Below are 15091 nucleotides of genomic sequence, written 5' to 3'. Positions count from 1 at the left end.
TCTACGGCTGTGGTGCAGGCGGGAAGGTTGCTGTGAGGAGCGTATCGTTCTCAGCTGGGAAGGGGGAGTGTATATGCCTTCTGGGGCCCAACGGGGCGGGGAAGACGACGACGATGCTGATGATATCGGGGGAGCTGCAGCCTAGTGGAGGGGAGGCGATCCTGGGGGGCAAGTCTGTCTACCGGAACCTCCTTGATATCTTCCCTTTCCTGGGCATCTGCCCACAGAGCGACACGCTCTGGGAGGGCATGACGGGTCGGGAGCACCTCGTCCTGTGTGCTGAGCTCGCGGGGTTGAAGGGAGCGACAGCGCAGAACATAGCGACGTCGCTGCTGCAGGAGTTCGGCATCGCCGAGTGGGCTGACAAGTGCGTCAAGACGTACTCGGGGGGGACGAGGAGGAAGCTCTGTGCTGCTCTCTCGATGGTCGGGGACCCCTCCATCCTCCTCCTCGACGAGCCCAGCACTGGAGTTGACCCGATCAGCAAGAGGAGGATGTGGGATTTCTTCCGCTCGCGGCTGCCAGGGCGGACGATCCTCCTGACTACACACAGCATGGCGGAGGCGGAGGCGATCAGCACTCGGGTGGCGATCATGAGCAAGGGATCGTTGCGCTGCATCGGCTCCGTGCAGTCGCTCAAGTCTCGCTTCGGTCGCGGCCTCGTCCTTCAGGTCAAGCTCCCTGCTGCCTCTCGAGCTCTCCTGCGCATGAGGCTGGAGGAGCTCCTGCGGGAGAAGCTCCCAGCAGCGGAGGTGAAGGAGGAGGAGCAGGAGCAGGAGCAGGGTGCTTCCTCCTCCAGCAAGATGTTGAGTAGCGGCAGCAGCAGCAACAACACCAACAGCATCTTCACTCTGCACGTGCAGATGAAGGAGCAAGCAACTGAACCTAGCACGCAGGTGCTTCTACACTCCCTGTCCTGTTCCTAGAACTCTTCTCCCTTCCTCTCCCTCCCTCCCCCCCTGACTTCCTGTAAGCAGATGCCGCTTGCTGATTTGTTTGCTGCCATGGAGACGTGGAAGGAGGAAATGAACATTGAGGACTACTGCATCAGTCAAGTATGAATTGCTTCCTCTGGGCCCTCCCCTCGCCCCCTCACCTCCCCTCCCCTCGCCCCCTCCTGCTTCCTCTTCCATCCTCCTCGTCCCTTGCTCGTCCCTTGTCTCCCTCCCCTTCTCTCTCCGCCTCCTCCTGTTCTCTTCCCCGTCTCTTCTCCACTAATTCCAGCACCTCGTGCAGGTCAGTCTAGAGCAAGTGTTCCTCAAAGTCACACAGACAAGCGAGGATGGAGCTGTTTCGTCTCTTCCTCTTCCTCCTCCTCCTCCCGGCTCATCATGACGATTGTCATCTCCTCTCGCCTCCTTCCTCCCCATCCCCCCCTTCCCTTTATCCACATTTCTCCTCCTCCTCCTCCTCCTTCCCCTCTGCGACATCCAGGGAGTTTTCCAGTCTCGTACTCATCCCGTGATTGTAATCAACATGTCTGTCTCTCATAGCTCCTCCTTTGTCTCTCCTCCTGTTCCTCTCTCTCCTGTTTCCTCCTCCTCTCCTTTCTCTCCATCTCTGCCTTGATCCTCGCTCTCGCTCTCGCTCCCTCCCTCCTTGTCCTCCCCCTTGAGCAGTTGCTGCATCATCTCCCGTAGCTGCAAGAACTTCAGCCAAGGAGCGCGGACGAGGAGGAGGAGGAAGGACCTCTTTCACCTCCATCCTCAGCTCGTCGAGCTTCCCCTCCTGCTCCGCCCTCAGCTGCTTGCCCAGCTCAATCCTAGCAGGACGTGAGGCTCGTCTCCCCCTTCCTCTTTCAGGCGCACTGGACGAAGAGAAGGTCCAACAGCTTCCCCTCCAAGTTCCAGCCCGAGCAGTTGTGGGTGCTGGTGGCCAGCTCGGGGGAGCGAAGATGCTGGAAGACCTGCAAAGAGGGTGGAAAGGAGGAGGGAGGGGAGGAGGAGGAGAGAGAGGAGGGGCTGCATGAGCAGGAACAAGCAAACAAAGGTGCGAGCAGGGTAGATAGAGGAGACCTCGGGGAAGTGGGAGGTGCAGGGGGAGCAGGAACATGAAGATGATGGAGGAGGATGGAGACGTACTGGATGACAGATGTCGAAGGTCGAGGGCTTCACGACGTAGGATAAAGCCTTGGGCAGGGGATGAACCGAAGGATGGCACTTGACCTGACCCGAAGTCTGAGTGAGAGGACGAGGAGAGCAGGATGGAGGTGAAGCAGACAGAAAGACGCAAAGGACAGGTGGGACGAAGAGGAAGCGGGGGCGGGAGGAAGGAGCAGGCAGGAGATTTCAAGGGGAAGAGGAAGAGAGAGAATGAGCTAAGAGTAGGAGAGAGAAGGGGAGAGGAGCAGGAGAGGGGAGGGGAGGGTAGAGGGGTTTCAACCTGCACGGGATTCAGGATGCCGACCTCGGAGACATGCTCGTGCAAAGCAATTGAGGCAGTGATCCACCTGATCGGCCGCTCCCAATTCATCAACCTGAAGGCTGTAGCTGGAGAATGAGACGAGGGAAGAGGAGCGAGAAGAGGGAGGAGGCGAGGGGAGGGAAGAGTAGGATAGAGGAGGGGGCAGGGCGAGAGGAGAGGAGAGGAGAGGAGAGGAGAGGAGAGGAGAGGAGAGGAGAGGAGAGGAGAGGAGAGGAGAAACAACAGTTGAGCTCCTCTTTCCACCTGCGTATCCGACGGTCTTCTGGTTGTCGTGAACGTAGAGAGAGTTGAACTGGAGGATGTGATTCCTGTAGTGAAGCGACTGAAGCACCTGCCAGGAACTCTCAGCTCCCTCGCTCCCTCCCTCCCTCCCTCCCTCCCTCCCTCTTCTCTCCCTCTTCTCTCCTCTCTTCCTCCCTTCCCTTACGTTGATCACAACAGCCGAGTAGTGCCAGGACTCGCTGAGAGCAGAGGTGAAGGACAACAGCAGCCGTTGCTCGCCCCCCTTACCTGTCAAACTCCGTGGTGTACGGCAAGAGGAAAGCTGCAAGGAAATCAGTCCACAACAAGACAACTCGCGCTGTAGCCATCCTCGCTTTCCTTCTCCCACCTTCCATCTCCTCCTCCTCCCCTTCCCCTTCCTCCCCTTTCTCCAACGCTCTCCCTTCATCATCCCCGTCTCATCTCATCTCCATCACCAGCTGCTTCAAAGTGATAGGCCACCAGTAGCGGATCAGCAAACCTCACGCACTGAATCTCGTCCTCCGGCCCGTCCCGCTTCTGAGTGTGAGGCTGTTGGATAGTGTACTTGGCGTATCCCGCTGCCGGTTGCCACCTGAGCACAGATCAGTCATCGAACTCCCTGCCTCGATTCCTCTGCCCCCTCCTTGCTTTCTGTGTCCTCTCGTCTTCCACCCCCTCCTCACCACATCTCCCCCGCCGCTTTCCTCCTCCTCGTCCTCCTCCTCCTCGTCCTCCTCAACCTCGTCCTCCTCCTCCTCAACCTCAACCTCCTCCTCCTCCTCACTTGAGCAGCAGCCGCTCATACTCCCGCCATGGATCACCTTCAACCTCATCAGGACCATGTCCCATGGGCTGACCAGGCTGCAAGCTCAAGCTTGCATCATCATCCGTGAAGATGAAGTACAGATAGTGCCTCCCCCTCCCCCTCGCCTCCTCGTACAGTCGGTTGCGAGCTTCGTTCCACGTGCACCCTGGATACCAGATCGCGTCCGACCCGTTGGGCCGCAAGGGGCCCCACACGAGCTGCAGGAGGTCGGAGGATGCTGTCTGCAGGTCAGGGCGTGAAGTCTCGAACTTGGTGCTGAGGAGGTAGATGAATTTCTTGTCCTCCTTGAGCCCCACCGAGGGATCGGCGGGGCGAGGGATGTGTCTTGAAATGAGCAGGAGGTCGACGAAAGAAGACACTCCGACCTCAAACCCTCCCTCTGTCAGGGAGAACTCCAGCCTGTACGCCATCCCCATCCCTCTCTCAAGGTACACCATGCTCTCTTCCCAGGCCTCCCCGTAAGCGTACGGGATATCGATGCTGTAGTTCTTCCTGCCGTTGACTGGATGCCAGAGGTCCTGGATCTTCTGCTCCCCCACTCCCCCGAAGACGCTGATCGACCCGTCGATGGCATGGAAGTTGCACATGAGCAGCTCTACCTCCACTCGGAGCGCGTCCATCCCGTGAAGCTCCAAAGGCAGGACGCTGCCATGACGCGGACTGAGAACCGAGATGGCTGGATCTTCACCCTCGCAGTCAAGGCCGCCTGCTGGATGGAGGAAGAAGGGGAGGAGGAGGAGGAGGAGAAGATGTAGAATGGGTGCCTGCATGGCGCTTCAAACTGCCATTACACGAATTTGGAGCAGATGCAATGGAGGTGGAGAGGGAAGAGAAAATGGTGGGAAACAACAAGAAAGTGTACCAAAGAGAAGGGAGAGAGAATTTCAGCGACGAACAAGGAAAGGGAAGGGTGAGGAGACAGGGGAAGAGGAGGAGGAGGAGGAGGAGGAGGCGGCGGCGGCGGTAGGGAGGGAGTGATAGCACGGGGATTCGGGGAACAAACCCTTGCCTTAGTCTAACAAGCCTGCCTCAGTATGCGACCTAGGTATTGGGTAGGACAGAGATAATAAATAGCTCAATGCGCTCACCGGGAGCAGCTCATGAGGGCTGGGCAAGATGAACGGCAGGAGCGAGAGCGGGAGGGAGCATGGCGGGGGGGGGGAGAGGAGAGAGGGAGAGGAGGAAGAGGAGGGAGAGGAGGGAGAGGAGGAGAGATTGGGAGATGAATGGAGAGGAAGAGAGGAGGAGAGATTGGGAGATGAATGGAGAGGAAGAGAGGAAGAGAGCCTTGCAAAGAAAGGGGGATGGTGCTTGAAATGAAAGTGGAGGGAGCCGAAGGGATGGGAGTGGGCAAGAGGATAGTGAAGGATAGTGGACAACGGAGAGAGAAACCGTGTAGACACATTCTCTATGATGATGATTGCTCTTTTGTTTGTGACGGGCATGCAGGGTAGTTCGCTTTCCCTTCCATGTCCCTACAGAGTCTGATCACACAGAAGAATCAACTGGAGAAGGAGCTGGTGGAGGTGACGGAGGCTCGAGCGTGCGATCATGAGAGTGACGAGAGATGTTCTTGCAGATCGAGAAGGAAATCTTCGAACTTGAGACCTCTTACCTGGAGGACACGCAACAGAACGGCAACATCCTCAAAGGATGGGACGGGTAAGGAGGGGCATTGGTGGAATGGGCGAATGCTCATGATTTTCTCCCAGGTACTTCCAGAACATGGCCCAGCAGCGAGGGAACGCGCGGCAGATGAAGATCAAGAACCAGGACAGGGTGTTCTCCCAGTCTTCGCTATCTGCTCCCAAGGTGATACCTTGCTCAACTTGGACTTCCTGGTCACTCCCGCGGACGAGCAGGGGGAGGGGGACGATGAGCCTGTCATGAACAGCACAGGAACACGGAAAGATGTGCACAAGGTAGCTCTCCTTGCTCCTCCTGTGCTGTACCGATGAAACCCTCTGTGTAGTCTCGGCGAGAGAAACGCGGTGCAGACTCGAAGCTGCCGGATCGAGCAAAGCTGGGTAGGAGGAAGAGGAACGAGGGAGATGAGGACGATGATGATGAGGAAGACTGATGAAGAGGACGAGATTTGCTCACGCCGTGTGGCAATCTCGTAGCAAATCAACGGAAAGCCCTGGAGGGTTGTGACAGAACTGATATTTACTATCTTAATTCGACGAAACAAAGCAATATGCAAAAACATCTCTCATCTTTGGTTTGCTTTGCTAGATAGAGGGCGAGATAGAATCCCTCCACCCTCCAGCCATGGGTGATCAAAAACTTGAAGCAAAGGTTCAATCGACTCCCAACATAAACAACACAAGATCTTGGCCGCTGCTCTGCAATCAAACTTCTCCCTTGCCATCATGCTCTCTCGACGCAAACTTCCATCCAAAACCACCGTGAGATCGCCGAGCCACATCAGCAGGAGTCTTCACCTTAGAACATCGCGCCATCGGGAGGCTGAGGCAATCTGCGGTTGTGACTGCTGCACATCTCCCGGCGCAGCTCCTGCAAGAGCTTCTCCATAGTGCATGACCGATTCCAATGTGACAAGATCGAGACGCTCCTCGAGTCAACCTGTCAAACAGCCAACACGATGAGAAGAGGAGAATAGAACAACATCAGGTCGACTCACCGCGCCATTGTGCTGATCGACAAAATTTAGATTCACGCGAGACTGAAAGCGGACCTTGGGAGATTCATCAGGATAGCGTTCTCCGCAGGTTATAACGAGAGAGAGAATCCTTCCTTCAAGCTGAGACTGTTCAGACCATCAGTCGCCCACCATCATGCGTCTATTGACATCTTCTCACCCCATGGGGACCGACGATCATGCCATTCCAGGTGGTCAATGTGTTGTCGTTTCCGTCCGCAAGTCCGTAGCTCACGCTTCCATCCCCCACTCCCTTCTCACCCTTCTCCAGCTCTTCCAACAGCACGAAGTTCCGAGGAACTGAAGTAAGAGGGTTATTGATGGGTGATGCAATGGTAGAAGGCCTGATTTCAACACCCAAACAACACAAGAGTGATGCTCCACCAGAAGCATCGATGCTCTCGCTGGTACCAGCGGATATGAAACACTTGCGGTCACAAAGGAGAGAGTTGAATAAGGCGTGAAAGAGGCGTGTGCATACTCACACATGCATCTCAGAAGTGACGTGCACAATTTGAGTTCCCTTGTTGAAAGATTCGCGGATGAACGCAAACATGTCGAGAAGAACTTGGAACATGGTGATTTCACACACAAATCGCATCAACCTCCAGTGGGAAACAACGAAAACAATAGCTTCAGACTGAGCTAAGATGAACAATCTTCCACATCGCAAACGCAAGTGCAAAATCATCAACCCCTCCTTAGGATGAACACATAAAAATATCCATAAAAATCGAACAAACTACAAAACAATATCAAGTTCCTACTATGTACAACTCAGCATCATCAATCGTCTACCTTCAGAGAGCTGATGGAACACGATAGACACACAGAATCTCAAGAATATTAGAACAGCTCGAAAGCAACGATCTACATCATGATTTCGCTCTTAAAAATCGTAATGTTTTCATCGATCGCGCTCATTCCTATAACACTTGGCAATTCGCGTCTGCACACGATAATGACATTGACGGGCGTTTCAATTGGAGTTAATAAGATGGTGACCCAAACAAGTATCAGGCGACAACAGTGAAGTAGGCATCGAACAAGACCAAACGGAAAAGATAATCAAAAATGTCACCAGATTATAGAGTTAGTAATATTGATTCATCAGTTACGAGTTAAGTCCTGATGAGTTTATGTGGAAGTGAGTATGAAGTAGGATTGGATTGCAGTCAATGAACTTATATGAGAGTGAAGGTAAAGACAAAGGAAAACAGATGCGATGAGCGAGGAAGACAGGAACAGAAGGAGACAAGGATGTGGAGGAGGAAGAAGAAGAGGAAGGGGACGATAAAATATTCCGAGGCGCCATGCAGGAATGGCGAAGCTCCGACATACTTACCGATGACTTGTGAGGACATGACGGCGGAGGCGACGGTAAGCAAGGGGGTAGTGGGTATAATTGAAAGTTGACAGGGTAGGGTGGGAGAGTATGTCCATGGGTGTATCTCAGCCCTGACCTACCTTTAGAACCTGATTTTTCAATCAAATTGACGGGTGAGTAAATTTGTAAACAAGTGAATGTGGGGTGGGTGGGTCTATCGACCAGGTGTCAAACGAGAGGGGGTTCAAAGAAGGGGTGGGATCATGGAAGGGTGGGGGTCTACCAGGTTTTGTCCGCTAGGGGAGACAAGATCGGGTCTCGTGCACAAAGTTTCAATTTTTTCAATCCAATTTATTCGAGAAATTCAAATATGAATGGATTGTGCAAACTATTTCATCAAGTAGATCAAATTTTATAACCTACCATGGAAACCAATCAGTGTGATCCACAGCTGCGGACGCACTGAATATAACTTAGTTATAGATATTTTATAATTGTTAGCACTGTTTATAGATGTACAAATTAGATAATTTTAATTATCACTTATCAGTCTCCTTTATTATACAGAAACCTCAATCTCAATTTTTAAAAGTTCATAAGTAAGTAACTCTCATCTAAATATTTTTTTAAAATTTTAAGATTGCTACTGTAATTGTACCATCAAGCAATGTCATAAAAGTATTTTTCTGGATCCTTGCTTGTGATGCGCCCGCAAGGGTTTCACGAAAGGAGATCGAAGACGAGGACGAGGACGAGGACTAAGGACGAGGATGAGGAGGAAGGGATGGGGTTTGCATCCCATAGATGGAGGTGCACATGGAGATAAGAGGGTGTCAATCTAAGAATGAAGTCTTTCGACCAGAACAACCGGGTCGAGACATCATTTAGCAAGGAAGGTACGAGGTGAAGAAAGAAAGAAACTCCAATGGAAGATGGGCTTTGAGGGTATCTTAGAGCGAGTACTGTCTAAATGGCCCTCATTGACTGGATTATCCTGAGTATCTGACACTTCGTATCTAGATTCTCTCTCGGTCATGTTGTAAGTCTACCATCTTCCACCTTACCTTCTAGGATGTCATCTCTACTTGGAGAAAGATTTATTTTCCTCGTGCTGCTTTTATGCCGCACTACCCATGATGTCGATGCGAACTACGGGATCACATACCAGATGCCTGAGAGCCACAAGTCGAGTATCCGACTCCAAGCAATGTGAGCTGGGCCTGGCTGCTCGCCCTCGCTCACAGCCTCTCTCAGGACAGGGCTGCGAGAGGATGGCAGGAAATCTCTCCAATCGAGGCCTGTAAGCATGTCACGCTGCACTCTCCCCCTCTGAATGTTGCAGGTCAATGTGGAAGTCGCCGTCCTGCCCAACACCTTCGGCTCCTCCCGCGTGAGGTTTGGCAGGACAGACGTGCTGTGTTGTGAGTCCGTCTCTTGCTGTCTCTTGGCTGCCTCCTAAGAGAGGCCTTCCCAGCTGTCCACGCTGAGTTCTCTAAACCTCACCCGCCTGGTCGCCTCGGGCCTGCCCCTATCACATTTTCAGTCGATTTTCGTGGGATCGGCGGGCCAGGAAGCTCCGGACAGGAGAGAGACGACGAGGTTTTGAAGTCCGTTGGGGCCGCTATCTGAGATCCTGTGCAACAGGAAGCTGTGAGCGATTATTCCTTTCTCGTCATGAGGTACTGCTTGGATACCTGTGAGGAGGGCAGAAAAATCTGATTGCGGTGATCTTATCCTTGCCTTCTGCCTCTCTTCTCTTCCTGTTCGCAAATCCACCAGCACCCTCGAAAGACTGTACAACACTCTAGAACTCCAGGTCATCAAAGACGACAGACTATGTATCATTCCGGGGAAGCTGAAGCAAGTGTTTGTCCTCTTCCTCGACTTGACCTGACCTCCTTTCAGCTGGTTGCTGCATGTCAAAGTTCACCTGCTGGAGGCAGATGGGAATCTTCTTGATGCAAGTGTCATGGCGGTCCGAGCAGCGCTGCGGTCCACATGGTTTCCGAGAATGAGTGAGAGAGGAGATGGGAAGAGAGATAGGAGGAGAGGGAGGGAGGGAGCCAGGGAGGGAAGAGGGCAGGGGGGGAGCAGGGAGGGAGGGTGTGATACTGGAAGCAGTCTTCAAACAGGATGGACCAGAAGACCGAATCTCTGTGGAGATGGATGATGATCGATCAACGTGAGACGTGTGAGGTTTTCTAAACCCCCCATGACGCGATGGTACAGCTACTGGCGACTCGACTCCATCAACTGCCCGCTCACTGTCTCTCTATATCGCCTCGGGTCCGCATGGGTGATCGATCCGACAGAAGGGGTAGGACAAAGCATCTCTCTCTCTCTCGCTCGCTCGCTCGCTCTGAATTTCTGCTGTGCAGGAGGAGTGTGCTGCAGACGGTCGTCTGATACTTGCAGCGCGGACAGTGCGAGATGACGAGGATGTGAACATGTAATCTCCCCCCATCACTTGTTTGCTCGCCTGTTCTTCACCTGCTGCGTGTCCGATCCCTGCCTTGCCTTGCATTCTTCGCCATCTTTCTGATCCCTGGGTCCCTAACATGTTGGCATTCTCTTTCTCGTCATCGTGCTGATAGACGTGTCAGGTTCGAAGATGAACAAGTTCTCTGGTCAAATTTCTCGCACCCTGAGAGGTCAGGAAGCAATTTCACCATAGCTGGGCCAGACTTCCCCGATGTCCTCGTCCCCAACATGTCTCGAGCCGTCATCTGCCTCATAGGTCAACTCAGCAGCTCCCCCCCATACCCCATTCTCCCGGTCCATTCCTGCCCTGCATTGACAACTTTGACCATCAACTCCACCCTCCTGGCCTCACGTGCTGTTGTCCAGCATCAGCGTGTGCCTTGCTAGGTGTGACTTGTCTGCTGCAGACATGGATGGCCCGATAGAGAGAGACTTGATTCGCCCGCTGCACCCAAACAGGACGACAGAGTCAGAGTCCGATCGAACCATCGAAGACGTGTGGGCTCACCAGGGCGAGTTGGAGTATGAAGATGATGACAATCTGAGATGCCCATGGCGTCCTGAGGTGCCTCCTGAGTTCAGGAAGGACTTTGAGGAGCGAGAAGCGAGAGGTATTCTCCTCCCTCCCAGAAATCTCTTCCCTCCTCTCCCTCTTAATTTCCTCGCTCGCCTCCCCAATCCCCACCTCCACCATCTCTATCTCACTCCTGTGCTCCCATATGTCTTTCTTCCTAAATTCGCCTTTAACCTTAAATTGACTTCATTCTTCGACACTACCATGATCAGTTCCGCCTACTTCAAATTCAATCCCACTAACTGTTTCCATAGGGCTCAAAGTCGATCCCTTCAAGGCGTTTGGAGGAGCTCCAAGTGGAGGCCCAACCAAATGCTGCGATTCCTGGGGAAAGCCGATTGATCGCAAGGATCCAGTCATCCCAGAGCATGAGTGGTTTGAACATGAGGAAGTGACAGATTGGAAGTGAGGCAAAGAGCAGGAGGAGAGGCAGGGGGGGGAGGAAGGAAGAGGAGGAGTTCAATGCAGCTTGTCCATTTAAGTCCGTTTGCCAGGCAGTTCAAAGCGATGCAGCCCCCTTTGAGTCCCTGCGTGACTATGGTGGGGAGCCGAGGCGAGCCGGTGGAGGTTCAGATGTTGATCGCCGAGGGCATCGATGACGTGGCACTGAAGGAAGCGACTCCCCTCGTACCTCATGTTCATGACGCTCGACCTGCAGAAGCGGGAGGAGAGGTTCAAAGTCAACCCTGGCTTCTATGGATACTACAAGAACGGAGTCTACAAGGTGAGAAAGGGAAAACACACAGACACACGAGTGGCTGCGAGAGAGGCAAGGAGCTGGGATAGAGGAGAGGAGGAGCAAGAGAGGAGAGGAAGAGAGAAACTGAGACTTTCTAGACCGACGGCGATCAGCTGGGCTTGCATCCTAGTGTCCCGACCGAGCTGCTGGACCAGTGGGTAGTCCCAGTCATCCGGTGCGATGGTGATGAGGAACCGCAGACATGAAGCTTTCCAAGAGTACCTCAACGACAGGCGAGATCTCTACGAAGAGGTTCTCAACAACCCTAAGACCCAGCCAAGAGTAAGTCGCTGTCACCTTCCCGGGCCTTCCCTCCGCCCCTCCCTGCTGCCACCATTCCGCTGCTCTTGCTGTCCATGTGGTCCCCCGCTCTCCTTGCCGTTGCGTCTGACTTGACTAATTCCACCAGTGGATCAAGCTCATAGTGCTGGCAAAGACGGTATTTTGGCTCAAGGAAGATGTGGGAGGGAAAGCAAAAAAGGAAACGAGGAGGGAGGGAGGAAGGAGAGGGAGGGAGGGAGGCGTCTGTTGTGATATGCTTCTCAATTCTGGTTTTCAGATCGTCGACAAGATGTTACAACAAATGGAATCATTCCTGGCGACAAGGGGAGAAGAACCAGTCTACGACATCACGGTCTCACTCCCTTATCGCCATCTTCCCCCTCCTCATCTTTTTGCTTCCTCCTCCTCCCCTTACAAGTCCCTCCATGGAATGACTGTGTACTGCAGTATGACGACATACCGGTGGAAGAGAGCAGTCCAGACTGAAAAGAATTCTCTTTACACCTGCTCCCTCTCCCTCACCTCGCCTCCCTCCTTCACCCATCCCCCCCCTCCCCCCCCCAATGTATATTACACGCGATCTTGTCGCAGCTCTCACTGGAAGCAGAACGCCTGAGCGCTCTTGGACTCTCTACGACAGCGGTCAGTCATGCCCGTCAACAAGAGACAATAAGGGTCACCTTTTCCTCTCCTCCTCCCTTGCGTGCCTTCTCTTCGTCTCGGGTGCTGCCAGCACCTGATGACAGCTTCAGGAGAAGCATGAGGACGAAGCAGCGAGAGGGAGCAAGTGGAAGCAACAGAGAGCGAGAGGGAAGCAGAACAGATGGACGAATTGAGGAAGCTGGGGAGAGCTGGACAAGGAGGCAAACGTCCTGTTGAGCAAACCTGCGTGTGGCTGTTGAACCAGACGACGTGCTCGCGGAACAACTTTGCCATCCCTCCCTGTCCAGAAGTGAGAAGTTTCATCCTCACATGACAGGAGCACCTGTCGGTAGTCACCCTCCTCCCCGAGGATGCTGTACTGGATCATCCCGATGAAGCAGCGGAGCTGCTGGGGCCTCGCTTCCAGCAGAGGCTCGAAGTCGAGCACTGCCCCAGGCAGCACGCGTACCCACTCGTCCTCATGCACGCCAGCTGGCCTGCTCTCCGTCATCATCGACAGCCACTGCGGGACGAGGAGGGAGCCGTGGGTCCGAGCCTCGATCTCTGACGCCATCCCCTCGAAGGAGGGGACGGCGACGGAGAGTCCGAGAGGGTGGTCGGTATGAATACTGAGGGAGACGCGCTGACCAGAGGCGATGTAGAAAGGCTCGATGGGGAGATCGGAGAGGTCCCAAGAGGAGGAGAGAGGGGTGTCAAACATCTCTCCTATCAGCCGCCACTTCCTCGCTGCTACATCCTTGTCCTCCGTGGACAGGTAGACTCGGATATGCAGTGGGGGAGTTAGAGGACCGCGCTGGAAGGAGGCGAGTCCTCTCGTTCTGAGCAGCGACACCATGACGGGGCTCGACTTCGCCTCCAGCTCGAACGTCAGGCCATGTGCCGCCGAGTGGACAGTCGAAGGGGAAGCGAACATCCTGCGATACTCGTAGTCGCCGCTGGTGATGACGCCGCTTGCCATGATCCTCTTGTTGTTGAAGGCGCTCTCGGCATCCAGGTAGAAGACCTCGTAGTCTATCTTGTAGCGGTATGGATCGCTCATGTTCATGACGTGCAGCACCTGATCGCGAGCTTTTGTCGCTCTCGTCAGGTTGGACAACGAGCGGTAGACCAACACCTCCTTCCCGTCTTCGTCTGCTCCCTTCGACAGGAGCTGGAACTGCTGCAAGAGATCGCTCTGCGATCTGCCATCCGTCCTTGGTGCCCCTTCCACCATGCCGTTCATGATGCTGATCTCAACCTCCACCAGGATGTTTCTCCTGTCGTTCCTCCTGATGTGGAGCTGGCGGAACTCGATAGTGCCCGAGGGAGCGGAGGAGGACTGCACGTAGACCTTGACGGAGCCTCGAGGGACCCGCAGGTTCCTCCATCTCTCCTCAGGCTCCGAGCTCATCCTCGGCGACAGCCATAGCGACAGCAGCAAGTTCGCCATCCCCACCGCTCCCACCGCCCACATGCCCCGCATTTTTCCTCCCCGTTCCACTACCCCACCTGTAGAGTTTTAATTATGGAACTCCGAAACCGGGTGGGGTAGTCAGCGAGGGAGCGGCAATGGCCGTTCTGTGGGCGGGGAAATGGCGGAGAGATGGAGGAGGGCGAGGAGGGCGAGGAGGAGGAGGGGAGAAGAGATTCAGAAGGAGGATGCTCGTCCTAGATGCCGATACCTACTAGGATGAGGAGCTCGTGTTTGAAGGTAGACAGGCAGCAGGCATGGAGGGGAAGGTGAAGGAAGCAGCACAAGGAGTACCGAAGAGGAGAGCGAGAGGATGTCGATTCGACTGCAGACGATCCAAGTCACTGACACGTCGCTTCTGACAGCTGTAGGTTGTCGGCTGACCGTATCGGCTGTATCGCACATTGAACAGATCTTACCAAGACCAGTAAACCTAACGGAGGGGAGGGGGAGCAATGAACGATTTCGAATGCTGTGGCTGCAGAGGAAAGCCGCAAACTGTTCGCCGTACTGAGACTCCGGTAGCATCCTGCTGCTTCCTCGCATAACCATAGCCTTACCCTTACCCTCATACAGAACCTCCAGTCTGTCCATGACGGTTCACAATGTGGGATCGGGGTAGTATTTCGAATGGATACTCATGGTATGTGACGGTACGGTAAGCTCCACGATGGTGAGACTTCATGCAGGAGCACTTGTTGTTGATAGCCTCGTCCCTGGAGGGCCAGCATGGGAGTCATCCTCGAGCGGGGGCCTTCAAGTGAGTTGCTAACGTACCTTGCGGCTGCTTGAACGACTGACATCGTCCTTGTAGGTGGGAGATGTTCTACAAACTGTAGATGGGAAGAATGTTTACAGGTAATGACGAGGATGTTCTCTCGGCGTGTCCTTGTGCCTCATCCCCTTCCGTCAGGTGGCCTGTAGCTCAGCTCGCGCCCTTGCTCCTCGGCCCTGAGAGCTCCACCGTGCGGCTCGGAGTGCAGGTGGGAATTGGGGCGGAGGAAGGTTCTATCGCAGGGTGGTTGAAGTTGCTGCTTAAACAGAGGTCACTTCCTATCTCCTCCAACTCAGCGGGAAGCGGGACGGACGCGGTTCTGCGCTCCCTCATCATCGACGTACAGCGAAAGAGGTCGACATCCTTGCTCCGAAATCTCCCAGGCTGACATCCAGCAGGTTCAACCCTCCTCCAGAACCTTACAGCTCGTCGAGGCCACCCATCGTCGATGCAAGGAGAGGCCTGGGGAGCAAGGATGCTCTGCGGTCGGCTGGGATGAACGGAAGGTGCTGTCCTCCCTCCTCTCCGTCCTCCCAGACTCTCCCTACTTCCCGCCCTCACCTATAGCCGAGTGGTTGTGAGGTGACTCGATTGTGCAGCACCAAGATGGGTGAATTCACTGCCGCTTAACAACAGCTAGTTGAA

At 54.3% G+C, this 15091-nt stretch overlaps 7 protein-coding genes across 7 annotated transcripts; 4 read left to right on the top strand and 3 right to left on the bottom strand.

The window, feature by feature from the left end:
* Positions 1-248: 248 nt before the first annotated feature.
* On the top strand, positions 249-1489 carry GUITHDRAFT_85440 (hypothetical protein; the record flags this gene model as incomplete). Its single annotated transcript, XM_005837196.1, has 3 exons — positions 249-896; positions 978-1055; positions 1237-1489. 3 exons carry the CDS (start codon positions 249-251, stop codon positions 1333-1335), a joined length of 825 nt encoding a protein of 274 aa, XP_005837253.1. The 3' UTR covers positions 1336-1489.
* On the bottom strand, positions 1488-4263 carry GUITHDRAFT_135434 (hypothetical protein; the record flags this gene model as incomplete). Its single annotated transcript, XM_005837195.1, has 10 exons — positions 1488-1640; positions 1699-1762; positions 1809-1906; positions 2082-2165; positions 2383-2489; positions 2668-2755; positions 2852-2885; positions 2935-2968; positions 3123-3259; positions 3452-4263. The coding sequence occupies 10 exons, from the start codon at positions 4261-4263 to the stop codon at positions 1488-1490; spliced, it is 1611 nt and encodes a 536-aa protein (XP_005837252.1).
* Positions 4264-4962: 699 nt separating this feature from the next.
* Positions 4963-5573, top strand: GUITHDRAFT_135433 (hypothetical protein; the record flags this gene model as incomplete). Its single annotated transcript, XM_005837194.1, has 5 exons — positions 4963-5019; positions 5073-5155; positions 5206-5305; positions 5356-5415; positions 5466-5573. 5 exons carry the CDS (start codon positions 4963-4965, stop codon positions 5571-5573), a joined length of 408 nt encoding a protein of 135 aa, XP_005837251.1.
* A 72-nt stretch (positions 5574-5645) lies between these two features.
* Positions 5646-7523, bottom strand: GUITHDRAFT_93049 (hypothetical protein). Its single transcript, XM_005837193.1, has 4 exons — positions 7501-7523; positions 6316-6455; positions 6138-6263; positions 5646-6079 (listed from the first exon to the last, which is right to left on the bottom strand). Exons 1-4 carry the CDS (start codon positions 7517-7519, stop codon positions 5939-5941), a joined length of 426 nt encoding a protein of 141 aa, XP_005837250.1. The 5' UTR covers positions 7520-7523; the 3' UTR covers positions 5646-5938.
* Positions 7524-8650: 1127 nt separating this feature from the next.
* GUITHDRAFT_104084 (hypothetical protein) lies at positions 8651-12044 on the top strand (the record flags this gene model as incomplete). The annotated part of the gene is made up of 18 exons (XM_005837192.1): positions 8651-8691; positions 8737-8782; positions 8825-8877; positions 8943-9081; positions 9127-9161; positions 9388-9497; positions 9604-9664; positions 9712-9799; positions 9861-9931; positions 10086-10219; positions 10371-10574; positions 10792-10912; positions 11150-11261; positions 11375-11430; positions 11477-11558; positions 11686-11715; positions 11836-11910; positions 12006-12044. The coding sequence occupies 18 exons, from the start codon at positions 8651-8653 to the stop codon at positions 12042-12044; spliced, it is 1497 nt and encodes a 498-aa protein (XP_005837249.1).
* A 108-nt stretch (positions 12045-12152) lies between these two features.
* GUITHDRAFT_135430 (hypothetical protein) lies at positions 12153-13683 on the bottom strand (the record flags this gene model as incomplete). Its single annotated transcript, XM_005837191.1, has 4 exons — positions 12153-12189; positions 12239-12294; positions 12444-12500; positions 12544-13683. The coding sequence occupies 4 exons, from the start codon at positions 13681-13683 to the stop codon at positions 12153-12155; spliced, it is 1290 nt and encodes a 429-aa protein (XP_005837248.1).
* A 593-nt stretch (positions 13684-14276) lies between these two features.
* On the top strand, positions 14277-15076 carry GUITHDRAFT_135429 (hypothetical protein; the record flags this gene model as incomplete). The annotated part of the gene is made up of 6 exons (XM_005837190.1): positions 14277-14329; positions 14380-14431; positions 14486-14529; positions 14585-14676; positions 14793-14952; positions 15046-15076. 6 exons carry the CDS (start codon positions 14277-14279, stop codon positions 15074-15076), a joined length of 432 nt encoding a protein of 143 aa, XP_005837247.1.
* Positions 15077-15091: the final 15 nt, after the last annotated feature.

Source organism: Guillardia theta (genome assembly GCF_000315625.1).
Source record: "Guillardia theta CCMP2712 unplaced genomic scaffold GUITHscaffold_15, whole genome shotgun sequence".
NCBI classification, from domain to species: domain Eukaryota; class Cryptophyceae; order Pyrenomonadales; family Geminigeraceae; genus Guillardia; species Guillardia theta.
This window is presented reverse-complemented; position numbering and strand designations above follow the sequence as displayed.